This window comes from Eptesicus fuscus, chromosome 14 (assembly GCF_027574615.1).
Source record: "Eptesicus fuscus isolate TK198812 chromosome 14, DD_ASM_mEF_20220401, whole genome shotgun sequence".
Classification (NCBI taxonomy): Eukaryota; Metazoa; Chordata; class Mammalia; order Chiroptera; family Vespertilionidae; genus Eptesicus; species Eptesicus fuscus.
The window spans coordinates 68125482-68145149 of NC_072486.1; the positions used below are offsets into that span (position 1 = coordinate 68125482).

A 19668-nucleotide genomic window follows, 5' to 3' on the forward strand; every position below is an offset into this window, starting at 1 on the left:
TACTAGAAAAATGTAGAGTGGGGCTTTAAATAACATATGACATTATCACAGGAACCCTAAGTTTGAGGACCAGAAAACCACCCTCAAGGTCAGTTCAGGCAAAAGAACTCGGGTGTGGATTTCAGTGAGGCACATGGCCACCAGTGATACAGTCTTCCCTCCGACTGGTGGCCTGGGATGGAGCCATCCGTTGTAGGGGAAGAAAGAGGCAGGCCAGGGTCAGGAGCCTTTCCCCTCTCCCACACAGGGTTTCTCAAGGTGCCACACAGAGACTCAGAGGAACATGGTGTGAAAACCTTTATGCATACAGGATTGACTAGATTATACATATATTTATAAGTCAAAATGGTTTTGTGCTGTATGGATATATTAAATCTTACAAGTCTTACAGTTGGCACCTGGGAGTCAGCCTTAACTCTTTACTGGGCTAACAAATCCCATCTAAGCAGAAGGACTTACATGACTGTGGAAGAGGATGAGAAGGCCCACTGCTTGTGAATGGCATACTTATTTAACCCAGATGTAGACATTAGCTATTTGACTGATCTTTATGTGCACATATTTCATTCTTTGGGCAATTGAGGAGGAAATGATGTATTGCTAATACCATAGCGTACCATCGTACATATTAAGTAACTGATGCCTAAGAGTTGTAGAGTGTTCAGTAATTATTCTCTGATCATTTACAACATGGTTTATTATCTCTAACTAGAGGCCCAGTGCATAATTGAATCATGCACGTGTAGGGTCCCCTACACGCTTTCGCTTTCGATCACGGGGGAGCTGGGTGCCTGTCCGCTGGTGCACCAGGCACCAGAGGCTTCTGAAAGGCCTGGTGCCTGAGCGGAAAGGCATCCAGCTCCCATGCTTTGGCTTTTGACCGCGGGGAGCTGGGTGCCTGTCCACGGCTTCTGAAAGGCCTGGTGCACCAGTGGACAGGCACCCAGCTCCCACGCTTTTGCTTTTGATTGCGGGGAGCTGGGTCCCTGTCCGCTGGTGCACCAGGCCTTTCAGAAGCCTCCGGCGTGGCGGAGGCTTCTGAAAGGCCTGGTGCACCAGTGGACAGGCACCCAGCTCCCACGCTTTCCTTTCGATCGTTGGTGCACCAGGCCTTTCAGAAGCCTCCGGCGTGGCGACGCAGCTCAGCGTCCCGCCAGCCCAATCAGCTACCCGGCCACCCCGAGTCCCGCCCCCCTGCGCCTCCTGGCCAATTGTGGGCATAGCAAAGGTACAGTCAATTTGCATATTTGTCTATTATTAGGTAGGATTATCTGAATAAGGAGGCAGCTGGTTTGGATATCAATAGCTCATATTCACCTCATGTTTTTCAGTACCCAGAGGTAAGCCTTTGATTGTCTGCTGGAGAATATTGTCTTAAGTCTCTTTGTAATAAGCCCATCCATTTATCATCAGGTTTTTTGAATAATCTTGCCTCTTCTAGTACTAGAATTATCCATTTGTTCTTAGTTTAGCATACACTGCAGTGCCTGACACACAGTAGGCACTTGGTAAATGTTTGTGGAACTAACACACTGATTTGTTGTCACTGCTTTAAAAATTCTCCCCATTAGAAGCAATTCTGGTACTGTACTTAAAAAGGAAAACAGGCACATATGCAAATGACAAGACGTCAGTGCATTGCCAAATGAGTCTTTACATTAATAGGTGGGTGGTTTTTGAAGGGTAATCTGCTACCATTCATTATGTCTGCATCTCTACCTTCTCACCAGAGACAATGCCCCCACAGCTTTCTCGTTCAAAATGTGCAGGTGTAAAACCCATCAGCAACCCTAAAAAGTGGTAAACAAGAATTTCAATGCCAAAGAAGGACTTTATACTTTGCTTTTAATAGCCAGTAAATATACCCACATAATTACACAGACTTTCTTGCTCTATATGGGCTTAAGATAAGTTATTGTTGTAAATTAGTAAATATATTACATGCATAGGTGAGCCAGTGGGCTCCATTCTGTAGTAAGCAACAAATAACAGTGTTGAAAATACTAGCCCATTACACATTTTGGAAACTTATAATATATATAATAATAACTTATAATAACTTATTACACACACACACACACACACACACACACACACACACACATACACACACACACACATATACTGAATAGGTAAATCCAGCAGAGACATCTAAATTATAAAGGAATTACCTCTGCACAATCTCCAATAAATTGTTACATTGTCCTTGTCAGTGAATAAAACCTTCTGGATGCCTTACCCACAAGGCTCCTGAGTTATGATTCTGTTCTCTGACGTGGCACTTGATGCAAACATACTCAGCCACAGCCCAGAACTGCTTAATGGAGTGATCAGGAGTGAAAGATCTGCTCATGTGACAGGTGTATGTAATGAGTCAGCAATCTCGGGCCAGTCCCTCAGGGACAGGTGCTGAGATCACAGAACCACCAGTGTTTAGCAATCCTTATTATCCATCCCTGCAGAAACGCAGATGACTGCGTGGGCCTTAGGCAGTCATCTACCCTCAGAGCCACTGCGTCCCATGGCCCATCCGCTGAGGATGAGAGCACATTAATAGGGCCACTAGGGGGGTGTCAGGGGGCCTCTTGTAGGGGATTATTTCTCAATTACAGTGAAATACTTTCATTTCTAGAACTGGCACTCAAATACATTTAACATTCATCCCAAGAGAAGGACCAACATCTTTTATGAATGCTGGATTACACTGGCACTTGATTAGTCTTCATTTCTTGTATATTTACATGAGGACAGTCCAATGAAATGATATTTACCAGAGTGTCACGTGATGAAGTGCTGATCTCTGAATTCCCTGAGCTCCATGAAGTAAGACTTCCTCAAGGTTTGTTGTTCATCTGAGTTCAGAGTTATCTACTGGAAAATAAAGGCACCAACAGTTTACTTTTGAGGGCATATGTGGGGAGAATTAGTCTGGAACCTACCATAGCCCTGTATGTAGGATTACTGATCAAATTTGAAATACGCTAAGAACTTTATCATTTTTCTATTGCAGATAAAAACTTAGCAGAATTTTATCAAAAATTTGGTTTATTTCTCTAAATGAAAAAATCTAACAATTTTAACTTAGGTAACATAAATCTCTCTGCAGATCAATTCTGTTCTTATCCATTTGTGATCCCTTTTTCTGTGCTCCTATTTGTCTGGATCCGCTGATGAATGACTTTTTCTACCTAACTTTCTGTTCTCCATATGTGGCATATGTGGATTATTCTCTTTGCAGAAAGTGTAGGTAAAATATGAAAATTGAGGCCACCTCCCCATTTCTACCCACAATGCTCCCTGACCAGCTGTACCAACTGTGCAGTCAGAACAGCTCCTGGAAGTTCCCAGCAGCATTCACATTTAATATTCGTGTCAGTCAGAGCTAATCAGAAAAATCTATAATAGCAAACTATTATATACAAATCTAATAAACCTTATCCAATTTGAGTTTGTCCTTTAAAGTAGCATATTTAAGATGTATACTTTTCTTCCTCTCTTTTTAACTTTCTCTCCCTCTCCCCCTCTCCCATTCTGCTTTTGGCTAGGTCAGGTATCAAAATAGCATTCTGAAAATATGAATTATAGGAGAATTTTGTGGCTTCCAGGGTCTGTGGCTTTCCCTACCTTTCAATAAAAAGGGACCTCTTTTTTAAGAATATATTTAGATTGACTTCAGAGAGGAAGGGAGAGGGAAAGAGAGATAGAAACATCAATGATAAGAGAGAACCATTGATCGGCTGCCTCCTGCACGCCCTACTCTAGGGATTGAGCCTGCAACCCAGGCATGTGCCCTGACCTGGAATCAAACCATGACCTTCTGGTTCATATGTCAACACTCAACTACTGAGCCATGCCGGTCAGGCAAAAGTTACCTCTTTTGTGGCTTATCCCTTGATTTTAAGAATTGCCTGAATTTGTCCTACCTAAAAGTTTAGTATGTAGAAACTCTACTATTTTATATCCAATAGCCTTCTAATGACATTTGATTACTTTTGAGTTAAAAAATTAAATTTATGGCAAATAGCAATAAACAATGAGGATAGGGCATATTTAAGAATATGGAGGAGAGATCAACCAAAGGACTTGTATGCATGCATATAAGCATAACCAATAGATGCAGACACCAGGGGGGTGAGGGCATGAATGGGTGTGAGGTAGGGGGGCTAATGGGGGATGAGGACACATATGTAATACCTTAATCAATAAAGAAAAGAAAAAAAAAAGAATAGGGAACCGTTGGAGGTCTGGGTGCCTCCATCACTGTATGTTCTACAGCTGTTCCCATGTAAGAGGGAGTGAGAAGCTGGAAGACCTCTGCTGTCTCCCCTTTCTAATCTACCCCAGAGTGACCCTCAGTCAGGTATTCCCTTTCCCCCTCCTGTACAGACACAAATTTGGAGAGAGAAGGCTCTGAAGAGGAGTGGCAGAGAGGGAGAGCTGGGGCAGAGCTCATTTGCATAAACTTCCACCGCTCAGTCAGCTGGAGTGAGGGGGGAGCTGCTTTTTTTTTGTACCTGTGTCTGGGGGGATGGGAGGCGCTCTGGCCTTTTCCACAACCAACCAGCTTTTTCAGGCTCTTTCTCCTCTACTTTTTTCCTTTGTTTTTCTCTCCCCTTTTGCTTCTCTCCAAGTTGTTCTAACAGCAAAAGTGTCCGTGTAATGCAATAGAAAGCCACCTCTATGATTCTGTTCCATTTGTCCTCCGGGGAGCACAAGGTTGGGATGCCTAAGGCTTTAAGTGAGAGGGACACTTAGTACTTCACTTTTCTGGGCAAAATACATGCCTAGGAAGTGCCAGGTTTGTATATGTCTGTTGATTTTAGACCACTTGTCAATACACACACACAGGCAGAGAGAGAAAACAATTCACACGCTCCAAAACCATGCTTCCTTTCTTTATTGTTGATGCAGGTAGATGACCACTTGTAACTGTCAGAGCCTAAAGGGAGGAATCATTTTTTGTGTATTCCAAAGCAGAGCTCAGTTGATGTTTTGTTCTGTATGGAAACTTCGAGACATGTTTTTAGAAGAAGAAGAAAAAATAGCTTTCAAAAACTTACATCTTAGGGAACCATTCAGCCAGCAGCTAAGTTGGTCTAATGTTTATACTGACCTGAGTACTTTTACGCTACGCATTATGTTAGCTGTTCCAGGAAGCCTTGAACCATCAAGATAGGGTTAGTCTTTACAAGTCACATTTTCTGTGAAGTGGCTCCTGGGGACAATCAGCTGTCAGATAAACGCTTCTAAAGGAAGAATTGCTGTTTAAGTGAATGTGCCTTCACATGCCGCTGTAGAAGGCAAAGCTCCTGCTAATTTAAGAATGGAACTCTCTAGTATTTTCTAAAGAAAGCAAAAAAAAAAAAAAAGAGAGTCTTTCAGGTTTATTTTAAATACATCTTTTTTTTTTTTTTGCATTTACTTAAAGGTGGCTTTTTCATGAGGAAACAGTAATAAAATGATGGGGAGTGAGTGCTGTTTTATTATATCTTTTATGGCCTATTAATTTGTTACCATCTATTCACCTTTGTTGATGAAATTTTAATTTTGCCCTTGCTTAAGCATATTGTGAGAGTTGTATAAACTGCTGCTCTCCGCACTGACAAACACGTCCTTTTACAGTGAACAATTGGGAGCTCATTTTATTTCCAGAGCACATTTAAAATAACTTATGAATGAGAGTTGACAGTCATGAAATGCTGTATTAATTAAATCTCTTTCTAGTCTTTTCGCTTCTCCAGCTAATCCAACCCTTTAGAAAAATACATGGCCACCTTAATTATAGAGGAGAAGACAAAAAGTATCCTTCACATTCCTCCGTCTGAATGAGAATAAGAACTCAATTCATCTATATAATAACCCCATTAGCTGCTTAACGCAACAAAGCACATGGGGAAATTTTCAAACAACAATGCAAAAAGTGTTGATTAGGTAGATCATTTTCAAAGTTTTGTTTTTCTAATGTTCAAGATGATCATTTTAAGTAAATCGGCTATGTCATAACTAGTAGCTTTAAAGTTTTGTGTCTACATCAACTAATGCATCTTTGTCTTTTAATATCTAGCAACAGTACCATTCCAAAATAGATGATTTGATTGACAACACTGTAAAAGAAATCATTGCACTGCTAGTTTCAAAGGTAATGTATTACTTGTTCACCTTCTAAAATCAAAATTTAAAATCAATTTCTATTTCTGAGAATTGTTAGAAATATTTGTCTTATACTTCTATATGCCTCATTGAGAAATAGTAGTTTAAAAAGATGCAAGGAAAGTTCACATTTTAAGGAAGTTACAAGCAAAATCTGGTGAGATTAATTAGATTAAATTTACATTTTGGATCAAGTCCATATGCTCAGAAGCTATGCAACTCAAGTATGAGCTTAGAAGAAATAACACACTATTAGGAACCATTAGGAGAGGAAATTAGTATAAGATAAGTCACTCTATTTGTGGGGCAAGGGGAAAGAAAACAATGAGAAAAGTATGGAGAATTCACCAGCATGTGGACTAGGTGTGATATTTTGGAAGTTGCCTAAGAAACTTGCCGAGCAAGGTATGTCGTGAGTAAATCCATGCTGTCAGGTACTACCCATCCTTAATACAGATGTGGATATTCTGGAAAGACCTCTTAAGAGTTATTGGATCAGAGGTTCAAAGAGGAAATGGATTTACATTTGGAAAAAAAGGGTGAAGAAGAGACAATTGCATTTCATCATAACATTAATAATCCCATTCAGGGAAAGAAACCTGTTTTGTTCCAGTCCATGGTAGTCTGGTTCCATGTGGATTTTTAATATTGCTAGTTAGTCCTGATATTACCAGACAAATATGAAGCATCTGCTTATAGATATCTCTAGCCCCACTCAAAGCAAAGCACCCCCCAAAAAAGATCAGTCTTATTTGTGGATGAATCTCTTTTCTGTGGAAGATTTTATAACTTGCAGTACAAATGATACAGATATTTCTTGTTTACTTCATGAAATGCAGCTGAAAAGGCAAGAAGTGTATGTGTTTTAAACTACCACGCTATAGCTAGACTCCTCACAATCACTTCCTAGACTTAGCTTCTACTTTCCATACATGTAGGAAAATTAATCTTATACCCTATTAAAATTCAATAAAAAATTTAAGCCAGCATGCCTTGTGGCATGCTTCATGTTTTCATTCTACCAGTCATTTCAAAATATTTTCATCTTTCATTTCCTTGAGAGTATGCATGGTGAGGCAAAGTTGGTAATTACCCAGACAGAGTTTATGTGTTAAATATTATTCCAACAAACCCAGTGAGTGACATCCGCAATAAAGAGCAGGGGAAGAAGGAGATGACGGTGTTTCATTCCAACCGGACACCCTCCGGAGAGCAGAGTGCACAAGGCAGACCCATGAGTATTTACATACTCCCTGAGCTGCGCAGAGAAAGTTCACAGGAAGCAGTTAAAGACACAGCAACCAAACCCAGCATTTAACTGGATTTCTTTGGAAGCTTGCTGTTTTGTGCAATTAAAAGCCAGATGGGAAATATATTGTTATTAGTCATAGTCAATCTCGATGCTAACAGAGTTTAGTTTTACAAAGAATAACCTTCCTGTAGGAACTGATCCCAGAGGTGCAGTTGCTGCTCACTGCCATGTAAGTCCTTGGGGTCATGCCTCCCTAGAGATCATTTGGGGTTGGGGGGAAACCAAGAACAGGCTCTCCCCTATTATTCAAATGGAAGCCAAGAATGCTGTGACACCGGTCCAGGCGTAGGACTGACTTGGATACAACCCAAGGCTGCTTCATACTCGGAAGAGAAGACGAGCCAGAGAGGCTGCCAAGCAGGGAAACTTCTGCCCTGGGTTCATGTGCCAATGGGCTGCCCCAGGTGTCATTTTATCCACTGTTTGCTGGCACCCTGTGGCTCAGCCCCTGTGTCACCTAGTAAATGAAGCTTTGCCATACCCTCCAGTCAGCCATTCTTTCCCTCCTCTAGTTTCACTTACACTGTTTGCCCACCTACATTGGCCCTGGACACTCTCAGCCTTGCGTGGAGGACAATTGTATACATGTCTGTCTCTCCCACTAGTTTGTATGTTCCTGGAGGGAGAGGGCTAAGACTCATTTTCTTTTATTTCTCATATTAGGTGCTCAGTAAAAATTATTACAACAAAGTGACATTTATTGAGTACCTGTTATATGCTGGACACATTACTTATGCCATCTCATTTAATGCTTACAACTCTGTAGTATGATGGTAAAGATCATGGGTTTTGGAGCCAGACCACCTGGGTTCGAAGCCTTGCTCCTCTAACATCAGCCAAATGCCCTAGAAACAGATAGGATTCCAATGCGGATCTTCTAACTTACAGCCTCAACCCTGTTCTACCTTCATAGATATCATTCAATTGTATGGAAACCATTCACTGATGACCGAATTCCTTATTACTCCTCATCACTAAACAATCCTAAAGCTACCCCCATTAACTTGTTACTTAACATATTTAGGTTTCTAGACTTATATAATGGATAGAGATTTAGCTAATTATATCAAGAGTATTAATTCTTTGCATTTCTTTAGTATTTTGCCATTCTCATAGTCCTTTCACATAAATCATCTCCACTGATCTTTACACCATTCCTGTAACAGGCAGGACAGCTGTTTGTTGTTGTTTTTTCCATTTTACTGATAAATACACAGAAGCTAAATGTCTACACTGCTGTCTCGTAGCCAGAGAGTGGCAAAGCTTCAAATTGAATTTAGATTCTCTGAATCCAACCACAGGGCTCTCGCCTCTGCCTTGCCTTGTCCTTCAGCATGGCTCACATGTATAAACATAGACTCGCTTGAAATTACCGAGAACCAGGTGCTATGCCAGAGCCTTCAACGGTTCAGGTTGGCTGGTAACCATAGCAATTGTCTCTCTCCTTGTGGCAAATGAGATCACCCAGCACACACTGGCTCTTAAGATTTGAGCTACAAGAGACGAGGCATTTTCCACAGAGGGCCATTAAGCTTGGAATTCCCTTCCCCTGGTCTGACATAGCCCTGGAGTATTGGTCTTCTGGGTCTTTGCAAACCACATCAAGTTGAGTTAGCCAGCTGTGATTGGTAAGAAATCCTAATGGGCAGGAGGAAAGTGCTAAATTGACTTTTAGTTGTGAGCAATTTATAATTTTGTGTTTTTTGCTGTTTGTATCCCTTAGGATAGCTAGCCAGCTCTACACAATCCTCATTCTTTAAAAATAAAGTTTAGGTGGCAGTTTGCATGATTTTGTTTCTGTGTTCTTACATCATGTCGCACATGATGTGATGGAGAAACCTATAGGGAAGTTTTTGTTTCTTTTGCATAAACTATTTTGCGGTAATTGACCAGCCACGGAGAAAAGATTATCTCCTGTGCGCTCTCAGTGAGCTCGCTAGTCACCAGAGACCAATAAGCTCTGTCCCTCGAACTATTATCACTTTGTTGAAGAAGCTGCTATGTGAACAAAAACCAGCCTTTGTTCATTTCCCTTCTCATAGTTAAAAAACCTTGTCAGTATTTTCCCTTTGGGAGTGTATAATTTGTCAATAGTACATATTATTTTAGTTCTAAAGAGGAAAGATGTAGGGTCGTAGATCCTTATTTATATCTCTTATTTATCTTCATGTCACATCTTAACATTTCCACTCAATGAAAGACATCTCCACATTTTAACTGTTACAGTATACATGTCTTAACTTTCATGTCATAGAAATATAGAATTTTAGAAATGTAAAATCCTTTTGAAACTAATTTTAATTTTATATGCCCCCCCAAACCACACACACACACACACACACACACACACACACACGCACATTCATACACACGTGCACACACAATTTAACTGATGGAGAAAGTCATTGATGCAGTGGTTGGCCTGAGCTCACAGAGTAGTGAGTGACAGAATCAGCATATACACTAAGTGACCAGATTATTATGATCTCTGAACGCATAATAATCTGGCCACTCAGTGTATATCCTATATAATAAAAGGCTAATATGCAAATTGTCCCCTCGACCAGGAGTTCAACCAGCAGGCAGGCCAGCCAACTGCCCATGTCCCCTCCCCCTGGCCAGGCTGGCCAGACCCCACCCATGCACAAATTCATGCACTGGGCCTCATGTGTATACACACACACACACACACACACACACACACACACACACACACACTGAGTGGCCAGATTATTATGCGTTCACAGATCATAATAATCTGGCCACTCAGTGTATTTATTACCCAGCTAAGTTCTTTCTATTGTAGCCTGTAGTGTGAATATCTGTATTAGCTCCCCAACTTCTTTGTAAGCTTTTGAAAGTGGGGTTCATCCTTATATATACAATTAGAACTGCTTGCTAAATGCTTATTAACTAATGTCAGACTTCAGTTTAGTGTTACAAGAGCCCCAAATGTTACACATCGTTATCTGTTCTTTTTTTATTCAACCTCTTCTATACATAGAAAACATCACAGAATGGCCAAGTGATATATGGCAGAAGGATTTGATTATGCTTGAATATCATTACTTATAACTTCTATATGTTTTCTATTGAAGTATAATTGATTCATATCAGTTTTAGTTGTACAACCTAAGGATTTGATAGTAGTAGGTATTGTGAAATGGCCACAGTCTAGTTAAAATTTTTATTGTGATGAGGACTTCTAAACATCTATAGTGAAGTTGAAATTATTTTAAATTTAAAGTTATTTACTAATGGTTTAAGTTAGCTCACATATAGTGACCAAACTCCTATTACGTATTATTCTTCTATCTTTAAAAACGTCTGTGTGATTTCCAGCAATTAAAAAGGACCTTAGAGTTCATCTTCAAAACGAAAGAGCAAACATTACAAGTCAGCCCCTCATTGTCAGTTTATGCATCGTGGATTTCTGTGCTGTGGCAGAAGTTAGCTCAGGAATTATTTACTCTGTTACTAGTTTGGATGCACAGAAATTTTCTAAATACTCACCAGAAACTGTCTATAGTTTATTTCAGTGTTGGAAGGGGTGTTGTCTAAGCTGTCAAGATACGATGAAGGCACTTTCTTTTCATCCATTCTGTCATTCACTGTAAGTATTTGCATGCGTTCTTTTCTGCTGTCTTTTGACTCATCATAGTACTTATTCACAACTAAGAAAATAATTCTCATAATTATCTCTTTTCCACTTAAGGTGAAAGCAGCTGCAAAATATGTTGATGTTCCAGTAAGTATTTTTTATTTGCTTTTTAAAACTATATGTAATTTTTAAAAATAATCATAGTTCACTGTGGGTTTATTTCAGTGCCATTCCCCCAGGGAGCAGTTTATTTTTCTTAAGGGCTTGCCCTCGTAACAAGGCTTGGCAGGGTTTCTCTGTACTTTTTCTGCTGTAACTTGGGAACTCTTGTGGAGGTCAGTTCATCATGAGAACGTGTCAGCCCAGTTGGAGAGGGCAGTAATAGCAGCCTGGGCTGGGATAGAAAATGCCTCACACTATTTATAGAAAAAATGCTCACTCTGTCACCCCTTTACATGATAGTCATGAATAAAAGGTTTCTTGTAGGGTTAAAGTAACAATAAAGATGAAGCAGTTACATCAGAGGACTAATTTTCTAAACACAAAAGTGTTATAAGTCAATTTTCATTCATTTTAATATTTAGTTTTTCACAGAATTCTTGAGAAATAATTGTAACCTCTAAATTTGTTAAAAGCTTAAGATCCCATGAGAGGAGATTGTGAAACTAACTTAAGTACAAGAATTCACATGATAAATACAGTCAACAAGTTAGTGCAGCATTTTTAAGTTATTAATCATAACAAAATTAGTGTTTGCCTTAAATCCTATTACCACATATGATCAAGGCATAAAATGTTTTGCGTAATCATATATCTTGGCATATGTACCAATTTTCAAAGAATCAGAGCACAAATGAAAAAAACTTAAAGTTAAAACTGGATGGAACATAAGTAATCTCATCGTTGGGTAAGACTGCTTGGGCAGCATCGCATCTCTGGATTGTCGTTGTGAATGTTAGTGGTTTGAGTACTGACAAGCCTTGTAAATGCATAACATTTTATACTGGGAACTAGACGGTCCCCAGATTTATTATCGCTGCTATCTATAAGAATAAAAGCATAATATGCTAATTAGACCAAATGTCCTTCAAAAGAGTTTCTCCCCTGAATCTGGACATTACACCTCTCTTATTGATGCCTCTGAATATTAACTTCTAAAGCTATAAAGTGCTGTTGGCTGTTGATGTTTTTTATGCTAAAGCTCCAGGAACTATGCCTCCGAGAAAAAAAAGAACACTGGCTCACCTTTCACAAAAATTAACTCAAATCTGATTTAAGGAAAAGAAAAACCTACCTGTAAAATGCAAATACAAAACTTCTAGAAGAAAACATAAGAGAAATATGTGTGGCTTTTGATTTGGTGATGATTTTTTTAGATATAACACCAAAAACATCCATGAAAAGAATCGTAAGTTGGACTTAATAATTGACTGCTCTGAACTGTTAAAAAATGAAAAGCCACAGACCCTTCCTACCTAATAAAAGAGAAACATGAAAATTGACCGTACCTTCACTATGCCCACAGCCAATCAGAGCGAACAAGATGGCGGTTAATTTGCATATGTGGGCGCTGAGCAGCCTGGGTCCAGGAAACATCCTCCGGACTCAGGCCTCACCTAGCCTGTAGGCCCGCACTTAGGTCCTGAACAGCAGGGGTCCCAGAACGCCCCCTGGTCACTCGAAGCCTATGGGGTGCAGGCCCCAAGCAGCCTGGCAGGCAGGAACATCCCCAGCGGCTTGCAAAGGCTCGTGCACCAAGCGGCGGTTTGGGGCCACGCCCCCAGCCAGGCGCCCAGGACCAGGGGCTGGCTGCTGGCCTCTGGAGTGGGCCGAGACCCTGGTGGCTACCATTGCATGCTGCCCAGGGTCCCTGCATGCCCCAAGCCTGGGGCCCATGGTGGGGCTGGGTACTGGCCTCTGGGGTGTGCCGAGACCCTGGTGGCCACCACTGCGTGCTGCCCAGGATCCCTGCATGCCCCAAGCCTGGGGCCCATGGTGGGGCTGGCTGCTGGCCTTGGGGCATTTGGAGATGGGGATGTTCCCGCCCTGCCCCAGAGGCTTTCCAAGCTCCAGCACCAAGTGGCGGTTCGTGTCCACACCCCCAGCCCAGCGCCCTCCACAGGGGGAGGGCTGCTGGCCTCTGGGGTGTGCAGAGACCCCGGCAGCCACCACTGGGTGGCAGGGACATGCCTCTAGCCCAGTGGTCACAACCCAGGGGCTGCATGAGCTGCAGAGGATACACCTTTTTAAAAAAATATTTTATTGATTTTTTTTTTTTTTTACAGAGAAGAGGGGAGAGGGATAGACAGTAGGAAATATCAATGAGAGAGAAACATCGATTAGCTGCCTCCTGCACACTCCCCACTGGGGATGTGCCTCCAACCAAGGTACATGCCCTTAACAGGAATCAAACCTGGGACCCTTCAGTCTGCAGGCCCACAGTCTATCCACTGAGCCAAACCAGTTTGAGAGTAAATACCTTTTCTGACAACTCATTGGCTAAGCTCCCTGTAGGCTGCCACTTGCAGTGTTCTTGGTAATTTGGATTATAAGAATCCAAGAAGGTGATCTAGGGTTCTTCCACCACACTCCTGGAGGAAAAAACGAAGGTCCCTTGAGGGGTCCCAGATTGAAGAGACTGCAGGCTGGGCTGAGGGACAACACCCCCCCACACACACACACACCCACACCCTGTGCACGAATTTCGTGCACCGGGCCTCTAGTATTTGATAAAGGACTTAGATCTAAAATATACAAAGAACAGTTCATACTCGACAATAAGAAAGCAAGCCACCAATTAAAAATGGGCAAAATCTGGGAACGGACACTGCCACAAAGTATGGGTAACAAATCGTCACATGAAAAAATGCTCAACATCATTTGTTAGTAGGGAAATGCAAATTAAAACCGAGATACCACTACACACCTATTGGTATGGGTAAAATTTTTAAAACTAGCAATAGTAAAATGTTGACAAGGATGCAGAACAACGGGGAGTTTATTGCTGGTGGAAATGCAAAATGATGCAGGCACTTTGGGAGACTGGTAGTGTCTTACACAGCTAACCAGTCTTACTGAGCAGCTTGCCACCTGCGCTCTGCTCCTAGGTATTTATCCAACTGAGTTTTTAAAGTGTCCACACCAAAACCTGTACACAAATGTTCATAGCAGCCTCATTAATAATCACCAAAAATTAGAAGCAACCAAAATGTCCTTCAGTAGCTGAATGGTTACATAAGAAATGGCACACTCATACCATTGGAATACTAATTCAGCAGAGAGAGAAAAAATAGCTACCAGGCAACGAGAAGACCTGGATGAATCTTAAAGGCATATCGCTAAGTGAAAGAAGCCAGAAAACGCTGCACACTGTATGATTCCACTTATATCACATTCTAGTAAAGGTTAAACTATAAAGACTATAAACAGATTCATGGTTGCCATAACTTCAAGGTCAGGGAGGGTGGAAGAGGTGAAGCCCAGGGAACTTTGTGGAGCAGTGAAACTAGTCCAAAGATCTATGACACTATACATTTGTCAACACCTACTTGTACAGCACAAAGGTTAAAACTCAATATATGCAAATTTAAAAAATCAATTAGGATATCCTGGGATCCCAGGATGGAAAAGAGACAGTGATAAAATAAGCTAACTCTATTGCAAATGTGTTGAATGGCGTCACTGAGAAAGGTGGAGGAAAAGTTTTGATCTGAGTAACTGGAAATGAGTGGAATCTGTAAAAATAAAAGAAAAGGGAATTGTGCATAAGCACTATACTCTAGCTGATAAAGTGTTTTCCCGTGGGTTAACAATTCAGAAACCATTACACATGTACACTGGAACTGAACAATTAAGGAAAGGGATGGTGGTTGCTGGGAGCCAAGTTTCTCACTGTTGAAATGAGAGGTTGGAGACAAGCAAGTGGAGGCTAGATTGATCCCTATGCTGATGAATTAGAGTTGGAGACATTAGTGTGAACTTGGCTTTAGCTTCATATAGGTAGAGCTGGTTGCATATAGAAATATTTTTAGATATATGTATATGCATAGGTGGCTCTCTTACTGATGAGTATATACACATCGATTCCCTTGGTTCTTGTGAGGTGAGAAAGCCTAGAAGCAATGATACCCCAGTAGCAACAAGCACACCTAGTACCCAAATCTTGCTCTCTAATCCCCAGTAAATGACCCAGGACTCCTCTTAGAAATGGTTGGTACTAGGACAGGGACAGGAAATATACAAGATAAGCCTGGAGCATCTTATGGTGACGGAATTTATGAAAGTGTTTAACACACACACACACACACACACACACACACACACACACACCAGCTGGTGTAGTTCAGTGGCTGAGCATCAACCCAGGAACCAAAAGGCCACCGGCTCCATTCCCTGTCAGGGTACTCAATCCCTTGTGGGGGACACGCAGGAGGCAGCTGATCAATGATGTTTCTCTCTCATCGATGTTTCTCTATATATATCCCTCCCTTCCTCTCTTTCTAAAAAGTCAATAGTAGACAGTACAGATGTGATGTGGAGTCCATGATCTTAGATGAAGTTCCACCTTTGCCCCCTGCCCCACGGGCTTCCATCTTCCCATTTGCGCAGAGAGCCTGAGTGTAATCCCTGTGCTGTCTCCCTCGCCAGGTTCTTAGGAGGATTCAGTGTGGGTATTAACATGCAAGCGCTCTGTAAATGAAAAGCACTGTGGCAATAAATGGGGCTGGTATTGCTCCTACCTGGTTTGGTGCTTCTTGCTCCCATGCATTTCTCTGCAGTTTCCCTTCTTCAGAACATGAGCATTTTCCAAAAGAAACATTCTTTTCCTTCCACAGAGTAAAAAATGTTAGATTGGTTTTTTATTTATTTTCCTTTTCTTTTAGAGTAAGCACCTTGCATATATTAAGGGTGACTTTGAAAGGCACAATTGGCCAGTTCATTACAATGGTGTTTTCCCTACATTCTTTGCTCTCTTGCTTCTGATATTGTTTATTACTTAGATAAGGCCACTCGAATACTCGGAGCCTTACGTCAGAATGTGAGCCAGGCAGAACCTGGGGGAAGGAACACCTGCCCCCTGGGACAGGTGCGCCTGGAGAGGGCGTGTGTACGCCAGGACCGCAGTGAGGGCCTCACCATCATAGGAGCGGGGGAGGTTGTGCACTGTGCTTCCTCCATGAGCGTTGGGCTTCTCTCACTGATTCCTTTGTGTTTTGTATGTTTGGCTCGTCTCTCTCACATAAGTTAAATCCATAGGCTATCTATCTCTGGAACCTAACATTCTAGCATCCTTGGGTCTCCCTGAAGCCAAAATCTGAAAGGTTCCAAATTGGGACTCAGTCAATCCCAGTCAGTATACATTTTCAAAGCCAAATGAAAGAATACCCGCAGCATTTCAGTTTCACTTCAAAGCCTCAGTGCAGTTTTGTAGTTGACATTATAACAACTGTAGATAGATGAGAGAAAGGTTAGTGAGCATTATTACAAGCTGGTAGATTCAGTACCTTTGTCATCGGTATAACCATTACTCAGGAAAACAATAGGATAAAGCTAGTATGTGTATACACATATTAGAATGCTCCTTGTCTGGTTCTCTTGTATCCGCAGCTGTTTCTCTAAATCTGAAATGTTAGTTATTCTTGCTATGTATAAGAAATAGCAAGAGAGATACTAAATTCTTATAGTCGCAAATGGACAAGGCACAGAAAGATTAAAATTGAACCCCTAAATCTCAATTGAAAATCAACCTGCCTCTTTTCCTTAAGTGTTGGAGGCTAATATCTTAAGCTATCATTCAGTATTCCTTTTTTTAAGATTTTTGTATTGATTTTTAGAGAGAGAAGAAGAGAGTAGGGGAGAGAGAGAAACATCTATGTGGGAGCAACCATCTATTGGCTGCCCCCCATCAGGAACTGAACCTGAAACCCAGGTATATGCCCTGACCATAAATCAAACTGGCAGTCATTTGGTGCACAGGACAACACTCAACTAACTGAGCCACATGGGCCAGGGCAGTATTCCTTTTAATATTTAAAATAACCTGCTCCTATGAATGCATAAACTACCTCACTTCTGAGAAGAAATTGTGTGAAACATTCATGTGAATGTTAAGAATGAATTCAATATGACTACCTAAGTTATAGGAGCATTAATTATAGCGGACTCTGATTTCAGATACTCTTATAGATAACATTATGGTAGGAATCTGCTTTTTACTGACTATATTCACAGAAGATCCTTATCCAGACCAAGAACTCTGGAGTAATGGAACTCCTCTCCCTTGAAAATGTGAGACTGAACGAAATGGACACATTCAAAGTACACACATTACATGCTCCATGTCTAAAAGATGTTTTCAAAAGGATCTGGATGCCAGTGTCTTTAATTCAGAATTTTCTTTCCAATTTGGAAACAAAATTCATCATAGTGTTAATTAAAGGAATTTTGAATACTTTGAATTCAACAAAGAGAAAGGTGACTTTGTAGCTGCTTCACTACTTGAAATAATAGTTTGGGATCTTTCTAGAGAATAATGAGAATTTTTTAATTCATTGTCTTAAAAAATAAACTATTAAATAATCTTGAAAACATTACATTCTTGTGAATTGTTTACATTTCTTCCCTTCTCCCCTCCCCCTATTTGTGGATTATTTCTTTTCCTGGGCTTATATAATATGTAAATTGGCATAAATCTAGTTAAAGGTTTCAGTTCTGTGTATTTCCTTTTGCTGTTCTGCGTGAAAACTTTTAGCAAACATAAAATATATATATTTTTTACAATATAATCCTCGTAGCTATACTCAAAACCGCCTATTATTTTTAAGTATTTGAGAACATATAATTTATTTAAACTGCTCCAAATGCTTTTAAAAAGTTTAACCTTAAGGGCAGTTTTACTCATGTATAAAAATATAGATATTCTTGCATAAATGTCAAAGTAATAAAGGATATATTAGACAGCAAAAGAAAAAATATATTGTTTTTAGCAAAACCTAGAGTAGGTTATGTGTTTGTAGCATGTTCCTGATGATCAGTTATAGACCTTCTGAATCTAAAAAGCTAGACTGACATGTAACTTGTTCCTATGACAATTTCAAATTGAGGAGACATGCGAATGTTTTAAATCTTGCAAGATTTGTGTTTTTCCAAAGGGTGATAGTGTTTTCTTTACAAAGCAGGCAGATTATCCTAAATCAGGATATCCCAGTTTCACTCTCCATTGGTTCTTCAAGGCAAGCTTTTCTAAGTTGTGAGAAGTGCACTTTTCATTTAAGTAGATTATACTGTAGCTTCTAGTTAATCTTTGAGACTAGAATAGTATATTTTTAAAATGTGCCTCCTTGTTAAATAGACACCATGACAGTGTTTGCACAGTGTATCGTTAACCTCCCGTGGAAGGTTAAGCGGCTGCTTCTGTATCTAAATCTGTTGCTGTGAGAAATGACTGGCAGTGTTGCACCCACCTACCGGGGAGTGGGGAGAGCTCAGACTTGCACCTGTGGGATCAGGTGTAGCAGCAGGAAGTAAGAGCGTTTACAGCATATAATTAACAAGGATTTTTTTTTCTCTTTTTTTAAAACAGCATGTTCTCCGCACTAGGTGAACTAGTGATTAACGGTTGAAAAATAAAAAGTTGCTGGAGTCTGCACCCCTACTTACACTCCTTCACTCACAGGTGCATTCTGTCACTTATGTAGCAGAGTCAGAGGAACTCGCCTCGCCACCCTTCATTTCCTTCACTATGTATTGATCTCTTTGTGCTCATGGGGAATTTTTCTAGGGGTGTGTGTGTGTGTGTGTGTGTGTGTGTGTGTGCGTCTGCCATTTTATTGCAGTTTTGTTAGCCAAATTCTGTTTTCTGAGTCAAATTAGAAGTAATTTAAGGACCCCTATTTGATTTATAAATGACTCCCCTAATTATCAGATGGGAAAGTTAATGCATAGTGATCTGGGGCTCTCAGAGGTTCAAATGGGAGCATGTAAAAAAGCATTTACTCTCTCTAAGTGGTATTTAGTACAGAGTGTGCTTGCTGGATGGCTTTTAATTGTTATTTCCTCATCTTCATTAGGAAAACTATAATTTAATTACCAATATAGAAAGGATTTCTAAACATAGCTCTCTAGAATAAAAACTTCTTGATAGAAACTCATCCACATGCACAGCGGTTAACGTTTCACAGCTGCTCCTTCACTAAGGTTGGTGGGCAAGTTTGGGGGGCAGCCACTGGCGCCAGAATTTGTAGCAATATTCTTCTGTCTCTGTGATGTTGTCATGTGCTTTCTTCTCATTTACACCCAAAAAGACAGAAACTTAACGGAATGTGTTCAGTTTTGTTGTTGTTGTTGTTTTTCAACTCAACTTCATTTCCTAACAAGATAGCATGTAATTATGGAATTAGATGCAGTGACTTCCGAAGTATGTAAATCTTGCTGCCATAAAACAGTCTTTGCACGAAGGAGCACTGAACCAGCGATAATGTCTTCTATCCAAACACATTTGTCCTGTAAGTAGAAACTGTTTAAAAGGAAAATTACATCTTTTCAGCAGTTTATCAGAGATAATTACCTTTCATACAGCAAAGGAAGGAGAAAGTGTTTCAAAGAA

General features: G+C 40.6%; 1 protein-coding gene across 1 annotated transcript in view; it reads left to right on the forward strand.

Moving 5' to 3' along the window:
* CADPS2 (calcium dependent secretion activator 2) overlaps positions 1-19668 on the forward strand; it is a 486663-nt gene that overhangs the window by 436623 nt on the left and 30372 nt on the right. Inside the window, exons 23-25 of the mRNA XM_054725984.1 lie at positions 6065-6139; positions 10992-11075; positions 11178-11210. Of these exons, the coding sequence (XP_054581959.1) occupies positions 6065-6139; positions 10992-11075; positions 11178-11210 (192 nt within the window). The remainder of the gene's footprint in view (positions 1-6064; positions 6140-10991; positions 11076-11177; positions 11211-19668) is intronic.